We start from the raw sequence: 17388 nt of genomic DNA on the forward strand, positions 1-17388 counted from the left end.
TCAAAAGGTTATTTATTTAAAGTTGATAGACATTTTAATGGGTTGGCATTATTCTCTGTTAAGGTTTTGTTTTTCAATTTTGTGAAAAGTATGAGTATTTAAGGTGACAAGTTCAACATAGCACTTGATCAAGTGGTAGTATATTTGTCCGTTAATGCCATTTAAGAGCATGGACGTAAATCCTACAAAGCTTGAAAACTCACATCTCCTTTGTAAGTTGCCATAAAATGTTTGTTTTAGAAAATCCTACGTGTCGTCAACCTTTTTCTAATAATCAATCATTAAAAGAAGAAGCAAATTTGATAAGGGTAATTTAGTAAAATGTATTTTTAAGTAATCTTACGTGTTGTAATCAAATAAAATAATTTTATATTTCAGCCAAATGAACCATATAAGGTAATGTAACATACCCAATAATATATTAAATAATCTTACATTTCGATAATACTATTACCAAAAGTAATCATTCCTTGGATCAAATGCCATGTTAATTCTCGCGGTTTTATTTTAGCATTGTATTCAGCAAATGTGTATATACAATAAACCTCAATGATACTCGAAACTTAGTAATCAACTATATTTTGTATTAACGATATTGATGATTTATAAATATAAATTTTGATTTTGATTTAATTATACATATTTTAAAAATTTAATTAATCTACATCTCAAGTAATATAATTATTTATATATTTAAATAATGTCATGTAAGTAATAATATTGGTGATTTTATGAAACTTTAATTAAAATTTCATTTATTCAATTTTGCAATACACTAGAACCAAGAGAAGACAGAAAAAAAGCAGATCCTAGCCTAGTAGTAATGATTTCAAAACCATGAACACAAAGTTTGTGGGCGTAAATGAATTCTAAAGCTAAATTGACCTAAGGAAAAAAGGAAGACAAAAAAAAAAAAAAACCATGTATTGATGTTAATTGCACTTTGACCCTAATTATTTATGATGAGTTTCGATCTCTTTAAAATAATTTTTTAAATTAGATAGAGAGTTTACACGTTTATACATGGTAAAACTCAAATTTAAGATTTCAAAATTCACAACACTTTAATCGAGTCAAAATCACGTCCTATCAAATATAAATTTAAAATTATAGGAAATTGGAAAGGTAATGTGAGAAGAGACTCACTTTTTTAGCCTTTTGTCTTTTGCTTTCGGCTCTTCCCAAAATCAACATTTCTAATGTGTTGTTGTGACACAATGCCTTTGTTTTCTAATGTGTTGTTGTGACACAATGCCTTTGTTTGTATCTTTGAGCCAAACACAAAGCAAAAACATTGAAAGAGAGTTTGTATGACTTTGATGAATGGAAACAAGATTTCCAAATATCTTGTGTTCAATTCATACATTATCACTAATCATCATGTCTTCCAATAATACCATGGTAATTGCTCCCTAAATTGACATATCGATTGTATTTATATATATATAAATGACAAATTGAATTAGTTGGAATCTTTTGTAGTTATCGAAAATTGTTTATAAGATTTTGGTCAAAATATGCATGCAGGTTCTATATTTCAACGAGGTAAATTATGCTCAAAATCATTAAATTATTAGTAAGTTTATATTTTGATAATTCAACTTCAAAAAGTTATAAAAATGGTTATTAAATTATTCAAAATTTTTTTATTTAAGTCATTGTACTTTTAGAATCGTTGCTCTATGACTTTAAACAAAAGTTATAAAAATGTTTACACTAATCAAAAGCCCTCCTTCCCTTCTCTTTTACAATTCAATTGGTTTTCATGAAATAACTTTAAACATCACGAATCTGCGAATCAAAATTTAAACAACTTTCTTCTCTAATCTTCGACACTAACTATCAGATCGACTTGGGTCTAAGGCATGTTCTTCTACTAATTGATGGGTACTGATCCACTATATTGATAATCGAATCATCACTTGGTGCTACCTAGCCGAACTTGAAAAAAATTAACACCCTAGTAACTTGAATAAAAACTTTCAAATAGTTCAGTGACTTAAATGAAAACTTTCGAATAATTCAATGACCATTTTGTAACTTTTTGAAGTTAATTAACTAAAACATAAATTTATTGATAGTTTTGTGAATTAGGCATAATTTATTCAAAATATTAAAACTCTAAATTCTCATGCTTTTCTATTAAAAAAATTAGTTTAACCTTGGATATTGAAATTATGATTCAATATGAGATGACTTGCGAAACATGATGTAATACTTACTTGAGGCGGAATGATTAATTATTGTACTAACCAAGTAAAAAGTTATCAAGTCAATGTCTTTATGAAAAGATGAAAAGACATAAACTCTTTGCATATCTCATTAATAGTTCTAAAATTGTGGTTTGGATTTTAATTCAATTATATTATTGATATTATAATAATTTTAAAAATATAAGTTTAAATGTATTTATGTATATAATTTCTGTTTCTTTAAAATTAAAAATTATCAATTGAGTTTTAGTTTGATTGGTATAAGTATTGTTATTAATGTAGATATGCGTGGGTTCGAATGTGTTAAAACTCATTATCCTCCTCCATTGTGTCAAAAAAGAACCAGATATAATCAAATCTTATAATAAGATTGTTCAAAACTTTTTACGTAGTTTAGATATTATATAAAGCCATAATGATAAATTTAGCTCCTAAACGTTTATATCCATTATCAATTTGGCCCTTATTCTTTTTTTAACTAAATTTGAACTTTAACTTTTAAAAAATAAATAAATTTTGCCATCAACCTTTAAGAAAAGAGTCAATAAAACGTTAAAATTTTAAATATGGCTGCTTGTATAGTAATTCACATTTACTTCATTCTAGTTTTATGTACTTTTTATATTTTTTAAATTTTAAATATTTTATAATTATTAAATTGTTTGTTGACGTGATATATAAGATAAATAATATCATGTCATTATAAAGTACACGTGAACCGTCACACGAGTTGTCGTGTCAATATTGTTAAAAAATTAATATTTTCGTTAAAAAAATAATCTAACTCTTTTTAACCTCCACCAAATACTATTCCCCAATTAAGGCTCATAAGATAAACAAGTCTAACTTTGAACTCTTTTCCAAATTAAAATATAACCTCTCACCAATTCACCATTATCAAATATGTTTTCTAAATTAAATAATTAAATAAAATTGAATATTTTGAATATTCTAACTAAAATATCTGGATTATACCAATTAAGTTCTTCTATAGTCCTAGTAATTAATTTAGGTGTTAAATGCTAGTTCCAGCATATTTAAAACATGTGAATTAAATTGTGAACACATGAGTACCTTTCACATGAACAATTTTAGTCTCACGTGCTAAAAGAAATTGGGTAAAAGACTAATTTTTTAAACAACAAATTGGATTCAAATTGTCAAAGTAGCAAGTATATATATATTTATAATTTAATTCACGTGTTTAAAAATGCTCCACTTCAGATTTAATTTAATATTTAATGTTAAATTGATGATTAGGCTAACGAAAATGCTTGATTTGGTTTATAATTTAATGTGTGATTTGGTTTATAATTTAATGTGTGTATGTTTATCTAAGATGATATATTTTACAAAAATGTGTAAATATTTTGAGTTGGAATGATTACAATGTATTAAGAATTTTAAGAATTAATATATTGTTTTCAACGGTGCTAGAATCAAATTGATTGATTGGATAGAATCAAATTAATTGATTAGATTAAATTGATTGATCGATCGATTCTTCACCTAATTATTTTGATTTTAGCCCAAATCAAAATTTTTAAAAAATTAAAATTAAATTAATTGATTGAATTGAAAATGGATAGATTTAGATTTTTTTTAATTTCTTGTTTTTACCGTCATAAATTCTTGTACCATCTACAAATTTAAAATTTAATCTCTATACTTTTATTTTAGAAATTTAATCTCTATTTTCAGATCTAAAATCTAATTGATAACATTGTTAAATTCTTTTCATCATACCAAACACTCTTTAAAGAACAATGTTGAATTTTTTACAATTTCGTGTTGTCGAAGGAGGACAAGACATATTTACGACGTAATCGTTTTGATAATCGATACATACTCAAAATTGACCTGTCCTTATGTCCCTATCTATTGCATCTGCATTGAGTGTACCAGGAAGCTCCCTAAAATCTTCATTGAAGATGGAATATGCACTGCAAATATAATTGGAAGGGAAACCATTAGTTGCCATACAAAAAATCATTATATAATTTTACATACCTTAATTGATAGAATCGAGACGATTACCTGACATCACCAGGTTGTCGCCGTCCTAGATTTAGGAAAATTAAACAAAAGCCGGTACCGAGTATCTGACCAAACAAGAGGTAAACGAAAATATGAACATCTTTCGTAACAAAAATCATCTTTGATGCTCAAAGCATATTTTACATGTGAATGTGTGATAAATTGCTTGATAAAAGCATCATGGAAGTCGAGTTGGATTGCATTTTACCTCATTTATTCAAAAAATGGACAAACTAATCCATGTATGTTAGATCAAATAGCGAATTGATCATTTTTATTAAAAATTTCATCTATTTCTATTGTTAAAAACTAACACAGTTGACGGAACAACCAAATAGTTACACGTAGAATGTTACTGTACCTTATGCTGACATACAAGGATCATTTTCTAATAGTAGAACCTATTTGCTATTTGATATAAAGTACAGGAACTAATTTGCCAATTTTTTTAGAAGAAGGGGGCAAAATACAATCTGACTGCCAGTACAACTACTTCCATGATACTTTTACCTAAATTGCCTATGTCTTCCAACAATCTTAGCCCTCATCTCCGATTTCACATTGCTACTCGTTTCATATAAAGTACGGACTGAAAATAATATAATCTTCTAATACTGAAAAATTAAAAGATATCAACAAAAAGCTCTATTTCCATACCAGCCCCACTTCCCGACACGAAAAAGAGTATACTTCCAACATGCATAAACAATAGTACTGAAGAACCAAAAGCCAACTTACATATAATGGTCCAAGATCCAATTTATGAGCAATAGGTGCTAGTGTAAACCATAATATAATAAGAGCCCACGCCTTAAGACCAAGAGAAAATATTGCCATCAAAACGATATCTATAAAACAACATATAAGACACGGTCAACAAGTGAACTTGTTATTTGGAAAACAGAACAACAGCTCGATTTAAGTTGATGCTTACCGGGAAGCTTCATTCTGTTACGTAAAAAAGAGTAAAGCTTCTTCTTCCACTGGCTTGTTGATTGTGGGAGCTGAAATTTCTGTTCAAGAATTGAGGAAAAACAAAATTACTGGTTTATCGAAGTGGTATCCAAGATCAGGTTAAAGATGATGCTGATTCAGTCATACCAAATCTTCATCATCGTCATCAATATCGAGTCCAACTGGTGCTTTTGGTTTGACAGCAACGATGAGGTAATCTAGAAAATTGGTACATAATGCCCTATATATCAATTGCTAAACACTAAATTGGACCATTAGACAGAAATATATAGAGCCGTGGACAATAATAACAAAGATAAATATTTGCAATAGAAATGAAATGAAGAAATTTATACCATCATCATTGAATCGCACATAAATGTCATCTTCATCTTCACGATCATGTAATACCATTCCTTGTAAGATAAGCTTCAAATTCTCAACCGGTAAATGATTCTTTCGAGCTATCAATTTTCTCAAATCAAGAACCTACTTGATAGAAATACGAGCACATCATATACGCATAGTGGTACTAAATTTTTTATCAATTTTATTTTATAGAGAGAAAAGTCAAGTTTGAACCCTAGAGATGACATTATTTGGAGAGGCAACTATAGACCTTAAAACAGATATAAAGGATAACAGTTCTTTATAAACGTGAAGCCAAGAAATCACTTCACAATCTATGATGGAAAATTAAAATTACAATCAAATACTGTGTAGGGCCGGTAAAAGTACCATGGAGTCCCTGTATTAGAAATCAAATAGCATTTTGCTCCCTTTACTAAAAAAATGAGCAAATTAGCCACTGTAAGTTAGATTAAAAAGCAAATTGGTCATTTTTGTTAAAACTTTCATCCATACGTAGTTGATGGAATAACTGGATAGTCTGTGCTACACATACCTCATGCTGATATACATGGACCAATTTTTAACAAAACAGAAGAACCAGTTTGTTCATTGATCTAACTTATGCGGACTAATTTGCCCATTTCCTTCGGTAAAGGGGAAAAATGCAATTAGACTAGTACCTTAATTTCCGAGCTGCATCCACAAGAACTCAAAATACATAGAGGTACATGTAAAGTTCCTATTCATTCTATAACTACACATTGTAAGATTACAATCATATAAACAAATCGCAAGAACTATAAACAAAGATCAAAGGCTACAATAGTTCAATCAACCATAGAAATCACTCAAATTCTTATCTTAGCCATGATTCTCTACATTGACACTTACAATTTTGTTCACAAACAAAAGTACATACTTTGAGTATACATAAAAACACAATCAAAACAACATGCAAAAGATTTAAACATGGAAAAAAAAACACAAAAGGCAAAAATTAATAGAAGGAAACATACTTTGATGGAAGAAGGGACATGAAGGCGAGAAGGACGAGCAGGACCAATGGTTTTAACAGTAATTTCCACCATATTTTCATGTTTTCCACTGGTTTCTTCTTCTACAATCTCTTCCATCTCCATATCATTAGCTGATCTGTGATGGGTATGAATAAATTTAAAAAAGAGTCAAAGACCCAATTTTTTTTTTCCTCTCTGAGGCTCACAGCTTTGACCTTTTTTGCTAATGTTTTTTTTTTTCCTTAAAGTTTTGGTCGCCTCTGCGATAAAGAGTGAAAGCCTGAAACTTGAAAACTTCCCCAAATACCTGATCTGTACACCGAATTTGACCCACCCGACCCGTATCATATGTACGGGTTTCTAACCCAAAAGGACAATTACATGGTAAAAGTACTATATTAGTACCTGTACTATATCTTGGATTTCACTTTGGTCCATTTACTAAAAAAATGGACAAATTAGTCCTTGTATATTTGATGAAAGAGAAAAATAATCCCTCTCTTAAAATTGTATTTTAGATATTTATTTTGGTATTTTATATGTAAAGCATAATAATAAATTTAGCCCTTAACCGTTATTATATTTATTTATTTTGGCCCTTACTCTTTTATTTGAAGCAAATTGATCATCAACATTGTACTTTACAACATATAAAATCTAAAACACATAAAAAAAATTTTAAAACCATAAATAAAATTATAATTCCAAAAATTATAAAATATAAATAAATCTATAAAATTAAAACGAACAGAATTCTAAACATTTAAATCAAAATTTAATAATTTTTTAATTCAAACACATTTAAAAATATAAAAGACAACTCATGCTTGAATATCATGAACCCAATGTGAATAGAATAAAAAATTATCCGAGCCCGTAATGACTCTACTTGAAAAATTCAAGTCTAAAACTTAAATCACTTAAACCTAATACAATTTATATCTAAACATAACCCGAGCTTGAAATAATTAAAACTTAAAATTAACTTCATATGTAAAATGATCAAACTCGAAAAATCTAAATAACTTAGAAATTTTAAAACTCAAAACTAACTTGGTTGCTGTAAAAAATTCTAAGTATAAGCATCTATAAGATTATATTTTTCATTAAAAATCAGAACTAAGTTGGGTATTCATCAATTCAAAGAATAATTTGAGTTCAAATATTTGTTCTACAAAAATAATTTTAATTAATTAATTTAATTAAATCGTCATAATAGCATAAGGAAAAAGAGTAGTGACGTATATAATTCAAAGAATTTTTAATAATGAATGGAACACAATTACATATACAGATATCTATGATTCGAGTCGAATTGAATTGATACTTGGTTTTAAAAAATTTCTAAATCTACGTCTAAGCTTAACTTAACTTGACTTATCAAAAACTTATATTATTGTTAAAAATTAATAAATATATTTTATAATTAAATTTAAATATAAAATATTTTAAAAATCATTTTATTTACAGTTGGGTTGGCTTATAGATATATAATCTTTATTTAAGTCCCACCCAAATTAATTTGAATCAACCGACTCATAAAAATCTCTAATTTACATTTTTGGATTTATTTGATTTTTAAAAAACCTTATTCAATTATGTGCAGTTCACAGGTTAAGTTTTAAAAACTATTATTGTTTTTAATTAGGAAAATCAATATTTAAGTTCTAAATTTAGCAATAACTTTTATATTGGGTTTAAAATTTTTTGGTCTAAATTAATTTCTAAATTTAATAATGGTTCTCATATTGGAGTCTGAACTAACATAATTATTCTTACATTGGTTTTAAATTTTTTATTCAAATCAGTCCCTAAACTTAGCAATTGCTCCTATATTGTAGCTTAAACTTTAGGATTTTTAAGAAAATATAAAGAACTAACTTGATAAAAAAATTCAAACTCAATATGGGAACAGAGACAAAATTCAAACCCAAAATGATTTAACCCTTTAAATTAATATCTATAAAAAAATATTATCATTAACCGTAAATTTTTTAACTTCACAAACAGAATTAACAAATGGTATTCTTAATTATTTTTAAATCCGTTTATGTAATTAAAATATACCGCAAGTATAACAAAAAGTAATCCATATATATGTGTGTATAATATATGATATTATATCTTTTTGTAAGAAATGGCCTTGGGATGAGGCTTTCGTTGCCCACCATTCATTCAAGATAATACCTGCAGTGTAACCAGAAACCATAAACAAAAGCACTATCACACTCTTTATTTCATTGCCCCCCCTTACAGATTCGCAGCCCATAAACAAAGAAATCAAAAGACAAATAGCCAATAACAATGGCACTCAGAATGTGGGCTTCTTCCACAGCCAATGCACTCAAAATCTCTTGTTCCTCCAAACCTAATGTTTCCCTTGCTTTTTCACTCTCTAGATGCTTTTCCACTGGTACTTACTTGTACCACTCTTTTTGTTTACTGTTTTTATATAAGGACTGTGATGTGGATAAAATTTGTTGAATTTTTGCAGTTTTGGATGGGCTGAAGTATGCTAATTCACATGAATGGGTGAAGCATGAAGGTCCTGTGGCTACCATTGGCATCACTGACCATGCTCAGGTATATTTGGATATCTTATCCTTTTCTCCTTATCCGAAACGATATCTCTTTTATATAATTCCCTGTGTGGCACATTTAATGCAGCATACGGTCGAGTTGGTTTTAAATCAAGTTAATTTGGATATAGTAAATTTTTAGTTCAGCTAAGGTTTGAATCTTCTAGTTCCACTTATTTTGGGTTTAGGTAACTTTTTAGAGATTAATATCTATTTTATCATATACTAATTTATAATTTTATATTTTTAAAGTATTTTCATTTTAAAGGATTAAAATATAATTTTACCGCATATAAAATTTTAATTTCATATGAGATTAAAAAGTAATTTTTATTTATTTTGAAGAGGCCACCGTCCCTGCCTGCACATTGTATTCAGCTTTGGTTTTAAATCAAATTAATTTGGATATAGTAAAATTTTGGGTCAGCTAAGGTCGGAATTATTAGAATCTATAGAGTAAGTTTCTAGTTTGGTTTATTTCGGATTTAGGACATTTTGAATATTGGTCATTCATGTTTTTCAGTAAAATTTTTAAATTATTCTGAATTTGAATTATTTTTATTTGGATTATTTTAAACTCGAATTGAATTGATTCAAAATACATTAAATTTAAATTTAAATTAATCAAACCGAATTTTCAAGTTATTAACATAAGATTATTTTTTTGTGCTCTAAAAGGACCATCTTGGAGAAGTAGTGTTTGTGGAGTTGCCTGAACCAGGTGGCTCAGTGAGCCAAGGAAAAGGGTTTGGAGCAGTGGAAAGTGTTAAAGCAACAAGTGATGTCAATTCCCCAATCTCCGGCGAAGTCGTGGAGGTTAACTCCAAACTGTCCGAAACTCCGGGCCTGGTATAATTAAACTCTCTCATTTCTACTATAAGTGCTTTCCTCTTAACCCCAACTCTTGACCTAGTATCACTAGGTGTTCATTCCAAAACTTTTTTTGGGGTTCGAATTACATGATAATTCTATGTGTGTGAGTTGACAATTATTTATTATTTTATAAACTCAATTTTAACTTCTTCTTTTTTATGTTGAAGATCAACTCGAGCCCATATGAAGATGGATGGATGATCAAAGTGAAGCCAAGCAGTCCATCAGAGTTAGAATCATTGATGGGTCCAAAGGAATACACCAAATTCTGTGAGGAAGAAGATGCTTCACACTAAGAAACCATTGTACCCTTATTTTCAAACTTTGTGTTCAAGAAATAAGGTTTATTGCAATCTTAATTTTATGTCTATTTATCATAACATCTTCCTTCCCCTCTTTCTAGTAATGAAATCTTTGTTTCACTTATTTTATAGTAACACTAAAATGAACAAGAAGATGATTGTTTATTTTGTGGTTAGAACTTGCAATTCGGCGGCTCAATTGATCTTGGATTGAGTTAGATAGGTTCAAAAATTGACTTTGTATGATTAAATCCGGTTGAATTGGGGTTAGGTTTAAGTTGATCTCTAAGAATTTAATTTTGCTTTTAGGATACAACAAGTCTTGACGTCTTCACATGATACTAGAAGTGTTTATGAGTTGAGCTGACCTAAACAATGGGGTTTCTAGACATTGTATTTGCCCAAGCCCAACTGAAAACATGGACTTATCTTTTTGTCCAAGCTTGGACCTATATAAAATAGGGTAATTTGAGCTTAGGATCGGGTTAGGTTTAAAAAATTCAACCCAAAGCTAGATGTAAATTGAAAATAAGCCTACATTTTTACTCAAATCTATGCATAGTACACTAAAATAAACAAGAAGAAGATTGTTTGCTTTGTAGTTATAACTCACAACTGGACATGTCGGTATGAATTTTAAATGTTAACTTTTTATAATTAAATTAGGTTAAATTAGGGCTAAGTTTGAATTGATCGAGTTGAACTATAAAAATTAATAAACAAGAAGCGTGAAACAATTTTTTTTTTTGAAATTTTAATATAACAAGTCATAAACGGTGCATGTTTTTTTTTTTTTGCAATAGTGTCTGTGTCTCTATCTTTGGATATATAAATAACCATGGGCTAATCATGGAAACTCAATTGATTTAAATTCAAACATCTAACATATATAAACTTTTTAACAAAATGTCTAGTATATTTCCTCTTGCTTAAATAGGTAAGTCCAAGCTCGAAACTTATTTAACTCGGTTCAAGTAATCACTTTTAAACATAATTAAAAAAAAATCAACACAATCACAATTGGAATGACAAAGTTATATGTTGATATCCAAGATTATGGTTCAAACCTTGTTAACCTTGTCTCAAGGTTGGACTTATATTTTTAGTTAAACTAAGTATGAAAATGAACCGAAACTATAATAAAAACGAGTCTGATTTTTTGTTAATAAATCAAAATTTCATAAAAAAATCTGATTTTTTTTTATTTTTCATTCTTAATTTTTTATCGATTTCAACTAATTCTTTTCCAATTATACTTATGCACGATTGAATCATCAAACCAACTAATTTCCAATCCAAATCTAATCTGATTTTTTTAAATACATATTTTTGGGGTTCCAATTTAGTTTCACATTTGCTTAAATGGAACAAATCAATCTCAACTCTTACAACCTATCAAACAAATTCAGGAACATTACTGTCACCTTGCAATAAGAACCAAGTGACTAGGAAAGTACAAACAAAGAAAATTATATATCTTTCACTTCAATCACAACATGGTTTGTACAAAAAATGTGTTTACTTATTTACACTTACATGGAAAGAATTATTGCAAAACATACCAACAATAGGCATGTTAATGTTATAAAATTTGTCCCATTACAATTTGAGTCTTCATTGACCAACATGGGTACCAAGCAGGATAGGGGGCTCTTGAACATCAGGAGAATGGTCATAGGATATAGAAATCAATTCAGACCTACACTTTTCAGTTCCATCAGTCTTTGCACCATCTATGTTTCGAGATGCATGATCCGTATTTGGGGACATATCTGGTGCCGTATACGATATAGCGATAAGTGACTCGCGAGTTTGCTCGATGGGAACCTCGTTAGACGGTACTTTACTATCCATATTGGCATCAATTTGTCTCCTCCAATACAAGACCCAGAGTTTAATCTGAGCTGAAGAATCATCCACCATTACCATTAAATTGTTTTGAATAAAAATGTACCAACACATAATAAAACAAATGGTGAATATACTTGATCAAATTAGTCTCTCTACTATTAAAAGAATCAATTTAGTCCCTATACTACTAAAAGAATCAATTAAAACTAAATTGAAATTGAGTCAACATTTACTATTTAAAAATTATCATTTACTGTTTATAAGAGTTAATATTTTAAAAGTTTTATTGTTCTATAAATGAAAATTTTCATTTGGAATTGAATTACAATTGAAAAAGTAATTTTCAAGACTTATTTAACTCTTTCTAATAATATAAAAACTAAATTGATTTATTAAATAATAGATGAGTTAATTTGATCTAGTCCTGTAATATACAAACTTCCTAGAGCAAAATTTGTAAAAAAATCCAGCTATATTGAAAAAAAGAAGATAAAATTGAAATATATTGAAAAAAGGAACATGGGTTTAAATGGAAGGAAATGGCCATACCTAAAATCCCGTCAAGGTTTCAAATTTGTAGTAAGCAAGACATCACCTCCATCCCTAATTGCTTGATTTTATTTTCCAATCCCATAGCCTAAAATATAGATTTTCGATTGGCTAAAATTGTCATGAATTGTATAAAGAAAAAGAGGCTCAAAGGATTTAGGAAGAAAATTGAGAGAAAGAGAACGAAAGAATGCTTTTTTTTGCCGATTCCTTAGGATTTTCCGATTAACCATAGATAAAAGACAATTAAAGGATTAATCAATAACACAAATTTTTTTTTTTACAAAGAGTAAAGCAAGGTTGAAAACGAGCAAATAAAAACCAAAAGATTAAATAAAGAAACAATGGATTAAGATGTTTATAGGCGTGACTATTTGTAGGTTTTAACTTTTTAGAAATCTTCTCATGTCGTAGGTTTTAATTTCTCAGAAATCTTCTCATGTTTTAAGTAACTATTTCACATTTACGTAATTTTTTCATAACTTAATTTCTCTATTTTAAGTAATTCAATAGGTTAATCAGTCAAGTATGTCCTTGTGAATTGTAATTTGTATTTCTTTCTCAATGGTTTAGATTAATTACTTTTTTATCAAACGGTTCATGTTCTTCTAACTGCATGGCAAGCAGGGGTTAAACTAAAAAAAAATTTTGGGGTCGGAATTAAATTGTCTATTTTACGATAGTAAAAATATAATTTTACCATTTTAATAGCCTATATATTTAAAATTTTTGAAGGATTAAATCAAATTTTTACCATTTTTTGGAAAGACAAAGTACAATTTTATCATTATTAATTTAAAATTTTATAATCTATAAAGGACCTAAATAGAATTTTTTTTATTTTAGGAGGATTCAAGACCCCTACCAACCTTCTGAATTTGCCACGGATGGAAAGCTCATTTTAATGAGCTCTTTTCAAAATTTCCTATGATATAAATATCATCAAAACTTATATAACATAAATTATTAATGTATTAAAATTTATATGAATGTACCAATAAGTAGTTGAGTAGGAAAATGCATATTCGAACTTTGAAAATAACATTATTAAAAGGAATAATCACGAATTTCGAATATAAACAATAAAATAAAAATAGAAAATATAAAAAAAAACAAATTCATATGAATATACAACACCATAAATATAATTATAAAAAAGCAAAAGAATAAAGAAATTAACATGTCTAGATGTTCATGAGTATGATGATGAACCATTCAAATTAACGGCCATGGCCATGACTTGCATGTGCAGCATCTGGAGGTGGTTTAACGTGGATTAGGTTTCTTCGAATCTCTTCATTGACTTTCGTTCCTACAATTATACTCAAAAAAACAAGATCATTGAAGAACCCAAAACAGAAATATTTTTGAAGTTATAAGTATCTATAGTTGTTTTAGTGAATTAGTATTATGGGTTAATTAGACATCAATTCAGTTATTAAATTATTAAATTGTCCTCTCTTATTAGCATATCGTTCACTTAATTCGGTCCCACACTTAAAATATCCTTTCATATATAGATTAATTTTTATTTTTATGAGAGTGTTTTTATCTTTTTATAAAAAAGTCAATAAAAATTTAATCATAATGGGATTAATTTGGACTACAACACCATAACTAAAGCATTCATTGATTTCTATATAAATTTTTAATAAATATATTTATTATATAAATATTTTTCATTCACGTCATGACTATACTAGAAATCTAATAATTATATATATAATTACAATTACAATTGATATCAAAACATATTCAAATCTAAACTGAACAAAAATTAAATCAAAATAAATTTGAAGAGAATCCAAAAATGATTTACGTGCTATTCAACAAGTTTCAACTTTATTATTAAACAAGACTTCATTGGGAAAAAGAAAAAACTACTAATAGTAATTAAGGAGGAGGTTTCGTATACACTTACCGAATAAACGACTGTTTGTGGTTGAAATTGGAGGCGATAGTAGTGAAAATGATAGGAAGAAAACAAGTATAGAAAGCACAAGTGATTTCATAAAGGGCATGTTTGGTTGCCGAGAAACTGATTTCTAGGCAGAAGCAAATGGCAGCTTTGAACAAATGGGGTTGTGGTTTTGGTACTAAGTTTGGTAATGGTTATAAATAGCTGCTTATCATGTCAGAATTTTTGTTCTTGGGTTTCACATGTTATCGTCGAAGATCCACTTAAGTTTTTCTTTTCGTTAAAATGTGTTATAAATTTATGTTATTTTCTAAATTTAAATTTAAACTTTTGTAATTTTATTTTTAAGGATTTAGTTTTTTTTATATTTTAAATTTTAATATTTAAGTTTATTATAACATTAAATTATCTCATATGGGTAGTTTTTATTTTAGTTAGTTCAAAATAGAAATTCATCAGATTGGTCTAGACACTCCACGGTTAAATAGTAACGAAAGACTAACGGTGCTTTTTCACATTAGTCACTCTAAAATTAGGATAAACTACCTATTAGTCACTCTAAATACGGGTCATTCCTATTATTTAACGATGTAGTTGTAGAACCCATATTTTGCCCGGGCCTTAAAATAAATAAACCAAATTTTGAAAAAAAAAATAAAAAAAAAAATCAAAATGCCCATTAAAAGTCCATTTACAAACAAAGCTACCAACCCAATTACAACCCAAAAATTAAAACCTAAAAGAAGCCCAAAAGCTTAGAAACCCTAGATTTTTGCCCAATAAAACAAAGTAGCATGGAGGGAGTGGAATCAACTTTTTGCTTGGGACCATGCATGTTACCTTTAATTGGGTAATTTGCGCAATTGGTCCCCTCTTTTGTGTTAGCCTTCAATCGGGCCATATTTAAGTTTTATATTATTTTAAATTGGCCCTGCAGTCTGTGTGCTATTTCAATTTGCCCCTTTTGCGCGGTATTTTAAGATTTGGGGCATTTTTAATTTTAGATCTCGGACATTTATACGCAATTAATTTTAGCCCAAAGTTCTGTTTCAATAATTTATTTTACTTGTAAGTTATCTCTTGGATTTTGTTTCTTCTCTCAATTAAGTTTCAGTTATTCTTTTTAGAATAAACATGTTTCTACATATTATTTTGATTTCATACTTTTGTAATTATTATTTTTCTCTTTTCTTTTTTTTCACGTGCATACCTGTTTATATGAAATACCTTTATATTATTATTACTACTATATGTATATATTTATAATATTACTAATAGTTTATTTTTACATTATTATGTATATACCATGTAAATATTTTAATATTATATTATGTATACATTATATATATATATATATATATCTTTTAATATTGTATTTTTATTGTTTTGCATATGCCCTAATATTATATCGTTTATATATTTTTCTATTTCCCATATTATCTTACTTTATATATTTTTAACTATATCATGTATATGCTACTACTATATATATATATATATCTATTTATGTAGTATTATTAATAGTTGTTTCTAATATTATGATTATTTCTAATATGTATATATTATGTATTTACCTTCAATATTATATATCGTATATTTCTAATACTATTACGTTATTACTACTATTACACTATTATTATATTTTTACCCATTACTCTTTAAATACACTTGTTTTACCTTTTACTCTTCACTCACTATATATATTGTTTACTTATCTATATATTCACATACATATATATAACTTCACACATCATTCCAAAATTTTTATTTGTATTATTACTATTAATATTATTATTATCTTCACTATACTATCATTCTTTAGTCTTACATAATGATTGTTTATTTATTACTAGTTTTTTTAATCTCGAATATTTCCTAGCTTATTTGTTATTATCTTTTTATTCGTTTTATTCATTTATTTGTTACCTCGAAATAAGATTTTTTGTAAATAAGGCAATGCTTGGTGTTTGGAAATTTCGAGAAAGCAGTGCCCTAACTTATTGGGTTGCCACTTTTCTCGTTGAATTCGAATAATTAAGTACCCTTCTAAGTTTTTTTAGAGGTTTTCTAAATGCAAGCCACTATCTTGGAATTTCAAAGCAATATGTCCTAACTTATTGGATATAGCGTTTTCTTTGTTTGAGATAGGAATTTCAAAAAGGATAACTTAATGTCAATACTTTGACGCTAGTGAATCCCAATTTTCAAAGTTAAAATATTTTAAAGAGGACTACATCTTAAATTTTTTTTTTCTTTCGACATTAAAGACATTTGATAATCAATTAGGTACCAATTTTTGGGCGTTACGAGGGTGCTAATCCTTCCTCGTACGTAACCGACTCCCGAACCCGTTCTTTTATTTCGTGGACCAAAACTAATGATTTTAAAACAAAATGTTTTAAAGGTGATCCAATCACACTTAAAAAAATTGGTGGCGACTCCCGTTTTCATTTTTTAAAATCGATTCCTATTTTCCAAAACTCAATTTGAAAATGGTGTCAATAGTAGTGATCTATTTGATCAATTTCTTTAACATCACGAAGAAGGGTGAATATTTTTTCAAAAACTGTGTTTTTTAAGTCAACTATTTTCTTCTTCCACTTGCATTTATTAGGTATGGTAGTGTACAAGCCCAATATTGCCCATGCTTCTGACAACTCAGCACTATCCCCTGACCACCCCCATACCATCTGCCACCACCATGCCTCTGCACCTGCAAAGACCAAGGCAAAAAGCATGACAAGA

General features: G+C 28.1%; 2 protein-coding genes and 1 long non-coding RNA gene across 3 annotated transcripts; 1 reads left to right on the forward strand and 2 right to left on the reverse strand.

Moving 5' to 3' along the window:
• Positions 1–3936: 3936 nt before the first annotated feature.
• Positions 3937–6874, reverse strand: LOC108481038 (uncharacterized). The gene is made up of 7 exons (XM_017784208.2): positions 6572–6874; positions 5561–5693; positions 5352–5422; positions 5185–5263; positions 4989–5098; positions 4251–4315; positions 3937–4156 (listed from the first exon to the last, which is right to left on the reverse strand). Exons 1-7 carry the CDS (start codon positions 6692–6694, stop codon positions 4063–4065), a joined length of 675 nt encoding a protein of 224 aa, XP_017639697.1. The 5' UTR covers positions 6695–6874; the 3' UTR covers positions 3937–4062.
• Positions 6875–8696: 1822 nt separating this feature from the next.
• On the forward strand, positions 8697–10403 carry LOC108481779 (glycine cleavage system H protein, mitochondrial). The gene is made up of 4 exons (XM_017784861.2): positions 8697–8984; positions 9066–9154; positions 9829–9999; positions 10191–10403. Exons 1-4 carry the CDS (start codon positions 8876–8878, stop codon positions 10317–10319), a joined length of 498 nt encoding a protein of 165 aa, XP_017640350.2. The 5' UTR covers positions 8697–8875; the 3' UTR covers positions 10320–10403.
• A 1376-nt stretch (positions 10404–11779) lies between these two features.
• LOC128293876 (uncharacterized) lies at positions 11780–12911 on the reverse strand. Its single transcript, XR_008284095.1, has 2 exons — positions 12726–12911; positions 11780–12229 (listed from the first exon to the last, which is right to left on the reverse strand). It is a non-coding gene; the product is annotated as an uncharacterized LOC128293876 (long non-coding RNA).
• Between the last annotated feature and the right edge of the window lie 4477 nt (positions 12912–17388).

Source organism: Gossypium arboreum, chromosome 1 (genome assembly GCF_025698485.1).
Source record: "Gossypium arboreum isolate Shixiya-1 chromosome 1, ASM2569848v2, whole genome shotgun sequence".
NCBI lineage: Eukaryota > Viridiplantae > Streptophyta > Magnoliopsida > Malvales > Malvaceae > Gossypium > Gossypium arboreum.